The 15,370-nt window shown below is 42.2% G+C and overlaps 1 protein-coding gene across 1 annotated transcript; it reads right to left on the reverse strand.

The window, feature by feature from the left end:
- Positions 1–8,056: 8,056 nt before the first annotated feature.
- LOC133822797 (geranyl diphosphate phosphohydrolase) lies at positions 8,057–9,317 on the reverse strand. The gene is made up of 2 exons (XM_062255241.1): positions 8,899–9,317; positions 8,057–8,517 (listed from the first exon to the last, which is right to left on the reverse strand). The coding sequence occupies exons 1-2, from the start codon at positions 9,062–9,064 to the stop codon at positions 8,219–8,221; spliced, it is 465 nt and encodes a 154-aa protein (XP_062111225.1). The 5' UTR covers positions 9,065–9,317; the 3' UTR covers positions 8,057–8,218.
- Positions 9,318–15,370: the final 6,053 nt, after the last annotated feature.

Genomic DNA, 15,370 nt, shown 5'->3' on the forward strand with positions numbered 1-15,370 from the left:
ACTTCCAGAGCATAGATATATGGAATACATCATGAACCCCCGATAAAGCTGGAGGCATCGCTAATCTGTAAGCTACCTCCCCAACTCGTTCCAGTATCTCAAAGGGGCCAACAAACCTGGGGCTCAACTTACCCCGAACACCAAACCGTTTCACACCCCTCATGGGTGAAACCCTAAGGAACACATGATCACCTACCTGAAACTCCACGCTCCTGCGTCTCAGGTCTGAATAACTTTTCTGTCGACTCTGGGAGGCGAGCATACGCGCTCTAATCTTCTCAACTGCCTCATTGGTCCTTTGAACCATCTCTGGACCCAAATACCTTCTCTCACCGGTCTCATCTCAATGAATAGGTGATCAACACTTTCTTCCATAAAGCATCTCGTACGGAGCCACACCAATGGTCGCCTGATAACTATTGTTGTACGAGAATTCGATCAAAGGAAGATACCTACTCCACGATCCCCCAAAGTCAAGCACACAGGCCCGCAGCAGATCCTCCAATATCTGAATCGTCCTCTCAAACTGCCCATCCGTCTGAGGATGATAAGCGGTACTAAACCGTAACTGCGTGCCCATAGCCTTCTGCAAACTCTCCCAAAACTTGGAAGTGAAGGTGGGGTCTCTGTCCGACACTATCGACCTCGGAGTCCCATGAAGTCGAAAAATTTCCCTCACATACAACTCAGCGTACTGCTCCACAGTATAAGTTGTCTTAACAGGCAAAAAGTGGGCGGACTTGGTATATCTATCCACAATTACCCACACAGAGTCATGCTGTCCCACAGTTCTCGGTAAACCAACCACGAAATCCATTGTAATATCTTCCCACTTCCATTCTGGAATCCCCAACGGCTGCAGTAGCCCTACTAGCCTCTGGTGCTCAGCCTTAACTTGCTAACAAGCTAAGCACTTAGCCACATAATCCACCACATCCCTCTTCATGCCCGACCACCAATATAAAACTTTCAAGTCCTGGTACACCTTCGTCGTGCCCGGGTGCAAAGAATAGGGAGTGGTATGCGATTCATCCAAGATCTCACACCGGAGATCAGAATCCATCAGAACACAGATCCGACCCTTATACTTCAGTAATCCCATCTCAGAAATGGAGAAGTCCTTTGCCGCTCCGACTAAAGCACTCTCCCTATGACCTCGCAACAGAGAATCCTTCTCCTGTGCTTCCTTGATTCTCTCAAGGAGTGTAGACTGAAGAGTGATGTTGGCTAGGCGTCCAACCACCAACTCTATACCCGCTCTGGTCATCTCCTCAGCTAACTTATCAGATATCTGCCTCGAGCTAAACAACTGTCCTGGGCCCTTCCGACTCAATGCATCCGCCACAACATTAGCCTTCCCAAGATGGTAAAGGATATCACAATCATAATCCTTAACCAACTCCAGCCACCGCCTCTGGCGCATATTCAAGTCCTTCTGGGTAAAGAAATACTTTAGGCTTTTATGGTCGGTGTATATCTCGCACTTCTCACCATAAAGATAATGCCTCCAAATCTTAAGTGCAAACACCACTGCTGCCAACTCTAGGTCATGTGTAGGATATCTCTGCTCATACTCCTTTAACTGTCTCGATGCATAGGCTATCACCTTGCCAGCTTGCATCAACACACACCCCAAACCCTGCCTGGATGCATCACAGTAGACCACAAACTTTTCATTCTCTGTCGGCAAGCTAAGTACTGGCGCAGTAATCAATCGCCGCTTAAGTTCTTGAAAACTGTTCTCACATCTGTCCGTCCAGACATACCTGGTCTTCTTCTTTGTCAATTCTGTCAATGGCGTAGCTATTCTGGAGAACCCCTCAACAAACCGCCGATAGTACCCTGCCAAACCTAGAAAGCTTCTCACCTCAAGAACATTGCTCGGTCTAGGCCAATCTCTAACCACCTCAATCTTGTTTGGGTCAACCAGAATCCCCTCCTTACTGACAATGTGGCCCATAAATGTAACTTGTGGCAACCAAAACTCACACTTACTGAACTTAGCATACAACTTATGCTCCCTCAACCATTGTAGTACCAACCGCAGATGCTGCTCATGCTCCATCTCTAACTGAGAGTACACCAAGATATCGTCAATGAATACGATCACAAACTTGTCCAGATAGTCCTTGAAAACCCTATTCATCATGTCCATAAAAGCTGCTGGGGCATTGGTTAATCCAAAGGACATAACCAGGAATTCATAGTGTCCATACCTCGTTCGGAAAGCGGTCTTTGGTATGTCCTCCTCTTTAATCCTTAATTGATGGTATCCTGATCGGAGATCTATCTTGGAAAACACTGTTCTTCCCTGTAGCTGATCAAACAAATCGTCGATCCTAGGCAGTGGATACTTATTCTTAATGGTTAACTTATTCAGCTCCCTGTAATCAATACACATCCTGAGGGACCCATCCTTCTTCTTAACGAACAACACCGGAGCACCCCATGGCAAGAAACTCGGTCTAATGAACCCCAAATCAAGTAACTCCTGCAACTGAATCTTCAATTCCTTTAATTCCGCTGGAGCCATTCTATAGGGTGTCCTAGATACTGGCTCCGCTCCTGGTATTAATTCTATAACAAAGTCAATCTCCCTCTGAGGCGGCAACCCCGGCAAGTCCGCTGGAAACAACTCCGGAAACTCACACACTACCCTTGTCTCACCTGGTCCAACCGGCACCACCCTAGAAGTATCCACAACGCTTGCCAGGAATCCTATGCAACCTTCCTACATCAGGTCCCTAGCCCGCAAGGCTGAAATCATCGGTACAAGCGGTCCACTAACTGTCCCCACAAACACAAAGGGTACCTCCCCTTCTGGTTCAAAAGTCACCATTCTGCACCTGCAGTCTATCGTTGCCCCATACTTGGATAGCCAGTCCATCCCCAAGATCATGTCAAAATCATCCATCTCTAGCTCGATCAAGTCAACAAACAATTCCCTACCATCTACCTCCACTGGCAATGCCCTAATCCACTTCCTAGAGACTACCAGTTCTCCTGTTGGCAACAAAGTCTGAAATCCCCTAGCGTACACACCACTAGGTCTACAAAGCTGATCTATCACCCTAGCAGATACAAATGAATGGGTATCCCCTGAATCAAACAATGCAGTATACAAAGAACCAGCACTAGAGATCTGACCTGTCACCACTGAGGGGCTAGCCTCCACCTCAGTCTGTGTCAAAGTGAATACCCTGGCAGGAGCAAGACTATCACTCTGCTTCTGCTCCTCCTTCTTAAGTTGAGGGCAATCCCTCTTCAAATGGCTGGAACTCCCACAAACAAAGCAGGCCCTGATCCTGCACTCACCCTGGTATCGACGCCTACACCGTGGACACATAGGAAAACTCCTCCAATTATCACCGCCACCCTATCGGCCAGTGGTAGCACCTCGCACTCTCCTGTCAGAACCAGGAGGAGTAAATGAATCTGGAACTCTTCTTTTTTGCTCACTGGGGCCACTGCCCCGACTGGACCCAACAAAAGGAGGCACTGTCCTCCTGGCATCGCGCCTGACAGCGCTGTCCTTCCATATTTGATCCTTAGCCCTCTCTGCAGTAAGGGCCTTATCCACCGCTTGACCATAAGTAGTAGTCGCTGGATCCAAGGTAATATTCACATCGCGGGCAATCATAACATTCAACCCCCGCACGAACCTATCCCTCCTGGCCGCATCTGTCGGCACTAGATCTGGCGCAAACTTCGCCAATCTGTCAAACTTTATAGCATACTCTGTTACTATCGATCGATTCAAAGGCAGGTTGATAAACTCATCAACCTTCGCAGCCCGTACTGCCACACTGTAGTATTTCTCATTGAAGACACCCTTAAATTCCTCCCATGTCATGACTGCGACATTTCTCCGCTGACTTACCACGTCCCACCAGATACAGGCATCAGCCCTGAGCATATAGCTTGCACAAGCAACCCTCTCATGTCCTTTGACCCTCATAAAATCCAAGATCAAGGAAATTAGGTTCATCCACTGCTCCGCCAGCAATGGGTCCGAACCACCCTCAAAGGTAGGAGGTTGCTGCTTCCTGAACCTTTCATACAAAGGTTCCAACCTATTCTCCAGAGTAGACTGAACAGGCACTGGCACTGCAGCCTGCTGCATTGGCAGCCCAGTAACCTGAGGCGGGGCCTACTGCCTCATCTGTCACAGCTCTTCCTCTGTTCTTTGCAGTCTGGCTTCCATTTCAGTCAATATCTGTTGCCAGTTCTGTGGGGCAGGTGGAGGGTCCTGACCCTGATTGTCATCCTCGGCCCTACTGCCGCGGAGTCTAGCTAATTGACGAGGCATCTCAACAAATATGCCTGCAACCAACGACGCCGCTCATTAGGCATGATAACGACATCCAAAACCACCTCCCAGGCACATCAGTAATCCACACATAACAACTCATATAACATATAACACACAACGGGCCATGCCCTAACATCATGCATATGTTAACTAATTCATCATGCTCTATGCAAAATAAATAGGCATACAGGGCATTTAGACACATATTCAGACATACCAACCAATCTTACCAACCAACCCTGAGTTAAGCCTGTCACTGACTGCGTGTGTACATGTTCGGTCAATCTCCAGAACCAATAACCTTGGCTCGCTCTGATACCAAGTTGTAACTCCCTACTTCCTTAGAGTCGTTATCAAGTGTGTTTAAAATCGTGCTTTCAACTCGCTAATCGAGGTTTTAATTCAAACCGTGTAACTAAGCCATAATTAAAAAGAAAACATTAGAGAAAGTAGTTTTTTTTTATAGCTAATCATAAAAGTTTACACTTGGGATCCCAAAACATGGTTTAGAAAATATTTACAACACAAAACTGATCAGCGTCGACTAGACGACAAAGTCTAAGTTCATATGCAAGCATCTCCCAAAATCCCCTAGCTGTGGCAGCCAGGTTGGCCGAACATGTACACGCCGCCTCACGCCAGCTGTGCTCATGGTTGGTTGATCTTCTCTTTACCCTTACCTGCACCACAGAGCATCTGTGAGCCGAAGCCCAGCAAGAAAACCCATAACAGATAGCATATGCAATACGTAAGTCAAACATATAAACAGGCCACCAATGGCTAAACACATACGGCCTAGCCGTCCCATGCGTTTACCAAGCCCTGGGTTTGCGGACTATACCGTAAGGATATCCCAGGTATCCTGTTAGGGACTCACCCTGGCAACTCGCACCCCACGTACTCAACGCCGCTCCCGGCCTCTAGCCGTTCTCGGCCTTGCACTCATCGTGCTTGATGCCGTTTCCGGCCCCATGCCGTTCTCGGTCTACACCGTTCCCGGCTCTTGCCGATCACACATATAATATCAAACATGGCATACCAACAAGTACAGAATTCAAGCATAAGCAGATAAAGAGCTACGCTCTGCAATTCTAATATATAGGGCTCGGCCCTGCATATCATTTCCATTCAACACACTGGGCTCAGCCCTGCACACAAGCTCTATGGAAACAGGGGTTTTCTTACCTGAGTTTCGAGCTTCCTGAGCACCGATGCCCCGAGCACAGTCCGCTAACGTGAGCCTCGCTGAAATCCTAGTCACAACACATAACAATATCCGTCCATCAAATTCTAACCCAATAAATAACTCCGAGCCATAATCCCTAACCTCTGGGACCTTGAATTCTATCAATCCGGTTGATAAAATCCATCCCGAGCCTTACCCCTTGAGTTCCCGAGCCTAAAATACCTTAGAAACCCAAACTGACACTAAGGGTCGCGACCCCTCCCACTAGAGTTGCGGCTAGCCTCAAAACAGAGGCTAGCTCTCTACTGACCCCCACACGGGCCGCGGCGCGCCCAGCAAGCGCCGCGGCGCGCTTGAATCTCTCGGCCTCCCATGGCCGCACGTGCACGCGGGCCACGGCGCACCCCTCCTAGGGCCGCGGCGCTACACAGCGAACCCAGATTTTCTCTTCCGTTTTCCATCCTTTCTTCAAGCCAATTTCCACCGAAACTAAGCTAATAATCCCAGGTAATAACACCATCACTCCAGCTCAATATCAACACCAAAACTCAACAGAAATCTGCCCCAAAACACAACTAAAGTACCCAAAAACAGCCTAGTTTCTACTCACATGCAAAGCTTGGAAACACAGCTGAAACTTAGGCATAACTTCCATGAAAAGCTTACCTCTTGCTGAGCTTAATTCCTGAGATGATCCTCAAATTCCCAGACTTTAAGTTCCTAAAGTATCCCAGCTGAAATCCCTTCAATTCCTAGGCAATTTCTTTAAGTTCCCTCTTGAGTTTTGTCTTAGAGAGTGAGAAAGAGATAAGCACAAGCTAACTTCAGTTCAAAGAGAAGTATGGGTCGGTTTCACAAGTTTCTAAACAGTTCCTTTCTTTTATTGTTTTATACAACTTAAGTCTAAAGGTTACCTCAAGGCTCGGGGTACCAAAACGTCCCCGAGGCAAAAATGGCAAATTCCCCAAATATTCCCGCCTAGGCATTCTATCCTCAAATATATCTCCAAATATTTATTTCTATGTCCCGATAATCCCGTAACTCAACTAATACCCGAATAACCCCTCGACTTGCCCCGAGCCCGAATCTCAACCCCGTTGTGGCTCTCCGGCTAACCGCTCCCCAGGCCTGTCTCGGATTATGCTGTACAGACATATCACACATATACAACATATATCTCATTTATCACAATTATGCCCCTAATATCCAGACGGGGCCCACATGCACATTTAACTCAATTAAACATGCATCATAATCATATATACACATAAATTCACTTATAAGCATATTAAACCACTTATTGCCCTCCAGGCACACTAATCAAGGCTCTAAGCCCGATTAGCAAATCCGGGTCGTTACACGTGCAACAAATTATTTGAACTCTATTTTCGACATCTTATTTAAATTATAATTTTAGTTAATATATTTTTCAACAATATTTTACACAAAAAAAAGATTATGTTAAACGTTTAAAATGGAAATTTTACATGGTTTAGAAAATGGAAAATAACAGCTTGGCCCCTATGTTTTTCCCAAATATGCGATTGATCCCTGTATTTTTGTTAAATGATAATGCGGACCGTGTGTTTTACAAAATGGTTCAAAATAGTACCTTATACCCAATTTTGGTCAAAAAAATTCAAAAATAATTTTTCATTCTCAACTCCTCGACCACTTTCTCTACTTCTCTGAGTCCATCACATCACTAACGACCCGAGATTTGATCTTATAATTGAAAATATTTTGACCAAAATCAAGTCTAGGGTACTATTTTGATCCATTTTGTAAAACACAGAGTCCAAATTGTCATTTAACAAACACAGAGATTGATCGCGTATTCGAAAAAAACACAGGGACCAAAGTGATATTTTCTTTTTAGAAAATGCATTCGTTATTTATTTACTTTTTGTTGTAATTTCTCACTTTATTGTCTTGTGCAAAATTCACAATCCGTATTATCATAAGTGTAAAGGAGATAAAAGAAAAAAAAAATTCTCATTAGAATTTTTTTTTTTTTATGAACATTAGAATCTAAAGAATGGCAAAGCAGTTTGGGCCTCCCCTCTTGTGCTTGGCCTATTTGATTTTTTTATCCCCTTTGTAATCCTGGCAGTTTGCCTTCAATGAAGTTTCCTTCGTTTAAAAAAAAAACAAAGAATAGCAAAGTAGAATAAGCATTGTTATGTCCTAAAACATGTTAATTTTGTTTTAGAATTAGAAGAAGCATTGACCAAGTAGAGCCAAATCAAGCACCGCAATAATATTGCAAAAGGAAACTTTCCTTCCCAACTGAGTTGAAAAGAAAGTTTCCATGTGTGAATCAAACACTCTGCTTTATAGCATACAGCTCAGCCTAAGGAGTAAGAACGTTTCAGTTATGTCCATTAACAAGTTTGAACTTGGTAAGATTTTATCATCTCAACATTTGAGTGGGAAAAATGCTAGCTGAGACCACTAGTACTCAGCACCAAACCAATAAAGAGTTGTTCACATTTTAATTTATAAGTGGAGCTAGGTGAAAGATTTCAATGTGGAGAAAGAAATTCAAAAACACAAACTGAGAACACTAACTAAATTGATCAATTAGATTAAAACAAAAGCCTCAAGTAGAGCATTTCCAGGGTCCCAAAACACTACAAAACAAACATAAATTCGTTTTGTTTCATTTGAGAAAGTGATAGATAAATAGATACACATTATGACTTTAATGATAAGCAGTTCTAGACACCTGGAAAGGGATTGAAGCCGCTGAGCACCATCTTTTCCAAAGGCCAAAAGAGAGGTTTTGGGAGATTGTCCCATTCATACCAAGCCCAACCATCACATTTGTTCGGCTCAGGATTTTGGGGGACTTGTTGAGGGTCTCTCAGAAATGCACGCATGAAGATGGTCACATAGTGAGAGGGCTTTGGTTCATCTAGGAAGACATTGTTTGTAACAGTGAGAAACTCAATCTTGTTAACGTCCAAACCAGTCTCTTCCTTCACTTCTCTTGCAGCACAATCCTCAAAGCTCTCTCCTAATCAAACATGGTCAAAAACTACAAGTAAGAGAATAATGACTGGATCTTAAAATAGATGCCACAAAGCAATAGCAACCCATTTATGGCTCTATCACTACAGTCAGTCCAAACTAGATATTGGGTTCGTGCTCTCCTCTGAGTTCAAAACTAGTACAGAAATAGAGGGAAACTCATAAGAATGAAGGCTGGCGGTATATATATGACCCTAAGAAGTACATTTAACCAAAGGATATAGATCAAAGGTAACTCGAAACATAAAGGGGCAACATTTCAATGAAAGTCAAGAGATGGTGACATCTGATCCCTAGTGCATATACAACCGAAATCTTGTTAAGGGGATACACATATAGAACAAGTATATATGGTAATGTTACTGACCAAACTCAAGGTGGCCGCCGGGGAGGGCGAAAGTGGAATCACCAACTGCAGAGCGACGTTTTCCAAGTAGGAGCTTTTGGGACCTCAACAGGAACACCACAACCGCTACTCTCGGCACCGGTCTTACATCCACCGCCACTGTCACTCCCTCTCTCTCGTTTTCCATTCCAAATAATCCCAGGACTTGCACGGTGGTCAATGGAATGTCACGATGTCGTTTTTGAGTTTCCTTCGGCTCTTTCTTTTTCGCCAATTCAGAGCTGAGTTGAGGAGATGAAAAGTGTTGGGCCCACTGGCTATCGTTTCACCATCTTCCCTTTGACTCTTTCGTGGAAAGCCTTAATTGGTTCCTTCGCTTGCTTTTAAGTTTCTTCTTGCTGCTCACGCTTCATGGCTACCTTGGCAGCACTTTATGTTTTCCAAAGGAACTTTCCTAAAAAAAGAAGACTTGAAAAAGAATGAAAGTTATATTATTTTAGTATATTCTTACAAATAAGAGGAAGATGTTAACATTAATTGTTAATTGTCACTATTAAGTATATTTTTAGCATACATAAAATAAGAAGAGTAATATGTCAAGTTGCGAGCAAGAATATGGAGTTCGACCAAAAGAAAAGGTTGTCCGCTTGCACAAGGGTAAACAGTTTGAGAACCCAAATTTTAGCGAAATGCTCGAGGTGCATATGCTTCTCAAGGGTGTGCTTGATAAAGTGGAATTGCAAGCAAGCTCGCATCATCACAATAAAGAAAACAAATTAGAAGAGAATAGGACCTGTTTGGTATTGTTTTCTGTTTTTTGTTTTCAAAATTTTGTTCTCAGAAATGAGAACAGAAAACTGTTTTTGTAGTTTTTAAAAAATAAGAGGTGTTTGGTTAATGTTTTCTAAAAATAATTTTTTTAGTTTTATTTTTTTTAAATCTTAAATAAAAAATTAACAAATATATTTACAAAGAGAAAAATATTTAAAAGTTTGTAATAAATAATGAGATAAAATCATTTGAAAGAAAAAATGATGAAAAATAAGAAGTAAAGTTAGGAAAAAAAATTTGAGAATAACTTAAAACAACTTTTTGTTGTACTCAAAATTTTCTGTTTTTTGTAACTTTGTTTTTAAAAATTATTTTATGAAAACAATGCCAAACACCCCCACTTGTTTTCAAAAAACAGTTTTTAGCTTTTAAAAACAAAAAATATTTTTTTAGTTAAGGTGCCAAACACCCTCTAAATTACTTATTAATTCTTGAAGAATTTTCATAAGACAACTAATATCAAAGGTAATAAAGAGTGATATTGTAACAAATAAGGAACTATCCTTTTCTATTTTGAGATATTAGGTTAACTGTAATCACCATAATTAAATGATAAACCAATGTACAACATATATTCTTGCATGCAAAAATGCTACAAAATTTATATCTTAAAGAATGTGGACCAATAACACTACTTCGTGGACGTATGTCATCATTTTTTAGCTGAACCATATCAAAACTTTGTAGCCCACAACCATTTTTTCCAACAATTTGTCGTTAACATTTCTCAGTGTCAACATTTTGGTGCTAGAAAGAGGGTATCATTGCTCACTCAATTATCATTTCAACCAGTCCTAATCTAAAAAAAATGCCCCACAAAGATCGAACTAAAATGGTCCCTAAGGTTCCATTATGTCGCTAATGAATGTAGGAGACATAGGAACATCTCAACTGCGGCACAAGCAACTTACCCCACAAGAGGACCAAAATCTGACCAACTTCACATCAGTACCAATCCCTGGTTTAGAGAAAGTACAGTGCTACCTAACTAAGTGTAGGAGGAACTCTAGCGTGTGAGAAATGTTAGGATTGGCTAAATATAAAGCTTAAGTTGTTTTACACATTGTAGTGTAAAAGATTTAACAGTTTCACATAATGAAAGTGTGAAATTTGAGTTTGTGTTGTAGGCATTTAAAAATTGACTTTTGGGGTCTAAAGTGATATAATAAGGTATTTAAGCATCCCACAAAAATTTGAGAGCATTTGGAGTTGATTTGACATGAAAACATATAAGTTGACCATGCATAGTGGCAACACGTTGCCTCCAACACATTTTTTAAGACCTTATAGGTCAAACAATTACAACAGGTGGCACATCGCCTGTTGTATGGTGACATGTCTAATGTGGCGATGTATCACCATATAGGTGGCAAACTATAACAACCCAAAAATCACTAATAAGGCTTAAGGGCCTTGATTAGTATGTCGGGAGGGCATAATTGGTTTATGTGTGAATTAAGTAATTTAATGCATGACTCCATGATAAGCATGCTTGTATGATTATATGAATATATGAAATGCATGTCTACGAGTATTAGTATGCATGTAGGCCATGTTTAGCTTAAAGGGGTATATTTGTAATTTTAGCCCGTTGAGGGCATAAATGTGATTATATGTTATAATTGTGAGGACCACATTATTATGTGGATATATCTGCAACATGCAACTTGAGGCGATCCTAGGGAGCCAATTAGTGGGGAAGTCACAACGGGACCCAATACTTGGCTCGGGGTGAGTCAAGGGGTATTTTGGGTATTAGATGGTTATTTGGGTTATCGGGTTATAGAAATAAATAATTTGAGATATATTTGAGGTTAGGAAGCCTAGGAGGGAATACTGGGGAAATTTACCATTTTTCCCTCAATGACGTTTTTGGTACCCCGAGCCTTGGGATTGACTTAGTTAGTTAGGGATGTATCAAACAAAACTAAGAAAACAGTAGAATTTACCCCAAACTAACCCTTTTCTCTCTATATCTCTCTCTCTCTCTCTCTCTCTCTCTCTCTCTCTCTCTCTCTCTCTCTCTCTGTAACACCCTGGATAGCCAAGACCGCTACATTGTGTGTTTATAGAGGTGTGAGACTTGCTAATCAAGTCATTTTATCAAAACGTGTCATTAGTTAAAGTGTTCTAGGGATAAAAGACATTTTGGCCACAAAAGATACACTTTGTAAAATATAAACAATTTACAGAAGGGATCCCCAAAACTCAACAATGTTTAAAAGTTGGTTTAAAAAATTCAACAGTTAAGAGTAAATGTTAGCCATACTAAGGCAAAATACAAGGTTCTGGTCCTCTCGTCCCTGTAATCTCCTCAACCGTGGTGGTTGAGCGGTCTGACATGTACATTCACCCTACAGAGCCCTCCAATCAAGGTTGATCGATCTTGCCCTTGCCTTTACCTACACCACGCAGCACCCGTGAGCCAAGGCCCAGCAAGAAAACAACATACACGGCATATACAATATTTTCAAACAGATATTCTAGTAAGCATGTTCAGATATTCAACCCATAGCATATAAGCATACTTCAAGGTACAATAACTTCATCTATACTTAAATCATTCAACACTCTCATTAATCACATTTATAGTCAAATATAATAATCAACAATCACAAATACTAGGGTCGACACCTTAGGTCGCACCCTCTGTTTAACCCACTGACTCCGACCCGCTTAAACCGAGCTCAGTGCATAATAAGTTGTCCTCGGATACCAGTGTCCGAGTCGTGCCAATCGCACAAGTTAACCGTGGCACCCTTAGGCCGTTGGTTTACAATTTACATGGCATGATACCATTCTTTCAGTCATATATATCAGGGAGCCCTTAGTCCAGTTCAAATATTCAACCGGGTGTAGTTTTCTTACCTTTAGCTTCTAGATGATTTAGTTACGGGCGATACTCCTTGAGCACGATCCGATCCCCGAGCCCTAGCTTAGCACCTAGTCACAATCATGATGAAGGATACCATTAACAATCTTAAATGATTTTCCAAACCAAGTTCTAGTCCCTGGAACACTGAACTTCACCAAATATGGTAAAAGATTCAATCCCGAGGACCCTAGGTTAAATTCCCAAGCCTAAAATCTCAAAATCCCAAAATCCCTTAAGCACCCCGGCATAGGCCACCCATGCCACGGCATGGCCCCCAAACAGAACCATCTAAGGCACAAAAACAGGTAAGGGCCGCGGCATTGCTTGGACCATGCCGCGGCCCGCCCTCCTTCCTCAGCATGCAACAACCTCGAAGGGCCGCGGGTCACCAAGAACCATGCCGCGGCCCGACCCTTTGAACCCAGAAAAATCCACCATTTTCAATCTCTAAACCTCACCTCCCAAGGCCCCCAACTCAAAACCAATTAATAACAACATCATTAGAATGATTTAAACAACGCAATCAACCAAAAATCCAGCCTAACACTCACCAAAATCCCAATTCCAATTTCTGAGATTTCAAACCCACAAAACTCAAAACCAGCCATGAAAACTCTCAAATTCAACCATCAAACTTTAAATTGAACCTTACCTCAGCTGTAGAATCATTTCTCCAAGGATCCCTTGGCCTATCTTCAGAGTTTTAAGCCTCAACTCCACCTTGAATGTCCAAACCACAACTATTAAAAACTCAGCCATTTTTCTTTAAATTTCTAACCTCATAAACGAAAATTAATGCTTACCTTGGCTCTAATTCAACCCTTGATTAGTTCCTTGAGCTAATCCTCTGGTTCAGCCCTTCAATTCTCAAAGATTCAGCTTAATTCCAGCAGTTCCCCCTCAAGTTTCACTGTTTTCCTTCCTTAGGAGAGAGGTGAAAGAAAAGACTGAGGAAGAGTCGGTCTAATTTCTATCTAGTGTTTTCTAAGTCCTCCAAGTATATCCTTAGGTTATTAGACTAATCCCAAAGCTCGGGGTGCCGGAAACATCCCCGAGGCCAAAACGGTAAAATCCCCCAATAATCTCGCCTAGACATCCTAACCTCAAATATATCTCCAATTATTTATTTTCATCACCCGATAGCCTAAATCACTACCCGATACCTAAAATACTCCTTGACTTGTCCAAAGTCAATTATAATGCCCCGTTGTGACTTTTCCCGCTATTTAGCCCTAGGATCGCCTCGAGTCGCCGACTGCAAAATTATCCACATAATAATGTGGTTATCGCATATATCTCATACATATATATCACATCATCATATAATATCATCAATTATCATAAGCACACTATTAATCATATATTTACGCATTTAAATCAATAACATTCATTCTAATCCCAATTATGCCCTCCGGGCACACTAACCAAGGCCCTTAAGCCTTATTAGAAAATTTGGGTCGTTGCACTCTCTCTCTCTCTCTCAAGGGAAACCACAGAAACAAGAGGAAAACTTGGCTGGAAACTCAAAGAATTTAGTTGAAGATTTGGAGATTAACCCAGTGGTAGCTAAGGAATCCAATCAAGAATTAAGGTAAGACTTTAATTGCATTTTTGGTCATTTTATTATGTAGCTTTGGGCTGGATTCTAAGAGTTCTTGGGTTTTGAATTTAAGACTGAATTGAGGCTAAGGACTTGGGAGTTAGCTCATCCATTTCTTGGAGGATTGGTTCTTCAGTGAAGGTAAGCTCTAATTTATGGTTTAGTGTCTAAATTCTATGTTTTCCTGGCTGGTTTTGGTGTTCTTGAGCTTGTGGGTTTCAAAGATTAAATTGTTATTTTGATGAGTTTCTAGGCTAGGTTTTTGTTGGGTTATGCTGCTAGAAGCATGTTAGAATGTTTGTGATAATTGAATTGTGTCATTAAGATAGTTTTGGGTGGATTTGAGTGAGGTTTGAGTGTTAAAAATGGTGGGTTTTCTGGGTTCGAAGGGGTCGGGCCGCAGCTCAGTTCTTGGTGTGCCGCAGCCCTCTGGAACAGATGAGAGCTAAGGAAGAGGGGCAGGCCGCGGCATGGGGAGTGTTGGGTCGCGGCCCGTGTCTGATTTTTGATGAGGCTGGGGCCTCTGGATAGGGGCGAGTCGCGACATAGGAAGCTTGCGTCGCGGCTCTTCAGGGCATTTTTGGCCTTATGGAGATTTTAGGCGCGGGAACCTAACCTAGGGTGCTCGGGATCGATTCCACTACCATGTTTGGTGGAATTCGATGTCCCGGAGGCTAGAACTTAGTCCGGAAACCTTTATACAATTATTGATTGAATCTCTTTATATTGGGTGTGACTAGGTGTACGATAGGGCTCGGGAAACAGATCGTGCTCAAGGGTCATCTCTCATAACCAGAACACTTGGAATTATAGGCAAGAAAAATGTACCCGGTTATGAGTTTATAACGGGACTAAGGGCTCCCTGTCTTTGTATGCATTATGAAGGATGGTATTATGCCATGTGAATAATAAACAAACGGCCTAAGAGTGATGGAGTTTACCTTGGCGCATAGGGCACAACTCAGCCACTGGTAGCTGAGGACAACTTAATATTCACTAAGCTTGGTTTATGCGAACCGGAGTCAGTGGGATAAGCAGAGGGTGCGACCTATGGGGGTCGACCTGTTGGGGTTTTATGCCCTAATTAAAACCCGAATTCTTTGTAATCTCATTTTATTATCAATAAAAGAATAGAAATCTTTTTTTGACTTGGTCAATCACTTTGCTCACATGTTTTATTTTCATGA

The sequence above is a fragment of the Humulus lupulus genome, chromosome 3 (genome assembly GCF_963169125.1).
Source record: "Humulus lupulus chromosome 3, drHumLupu1.1, whole genome shotgun sequence".
In the NCBI taxonomy this organism is placed as follows: domain Eukaryota; kingdom Viridiplantae; phylum Streptophyta; class Magnoliopsida; order Rosales; family Cannabaceae; genus Humulus; species Humulus lupulus.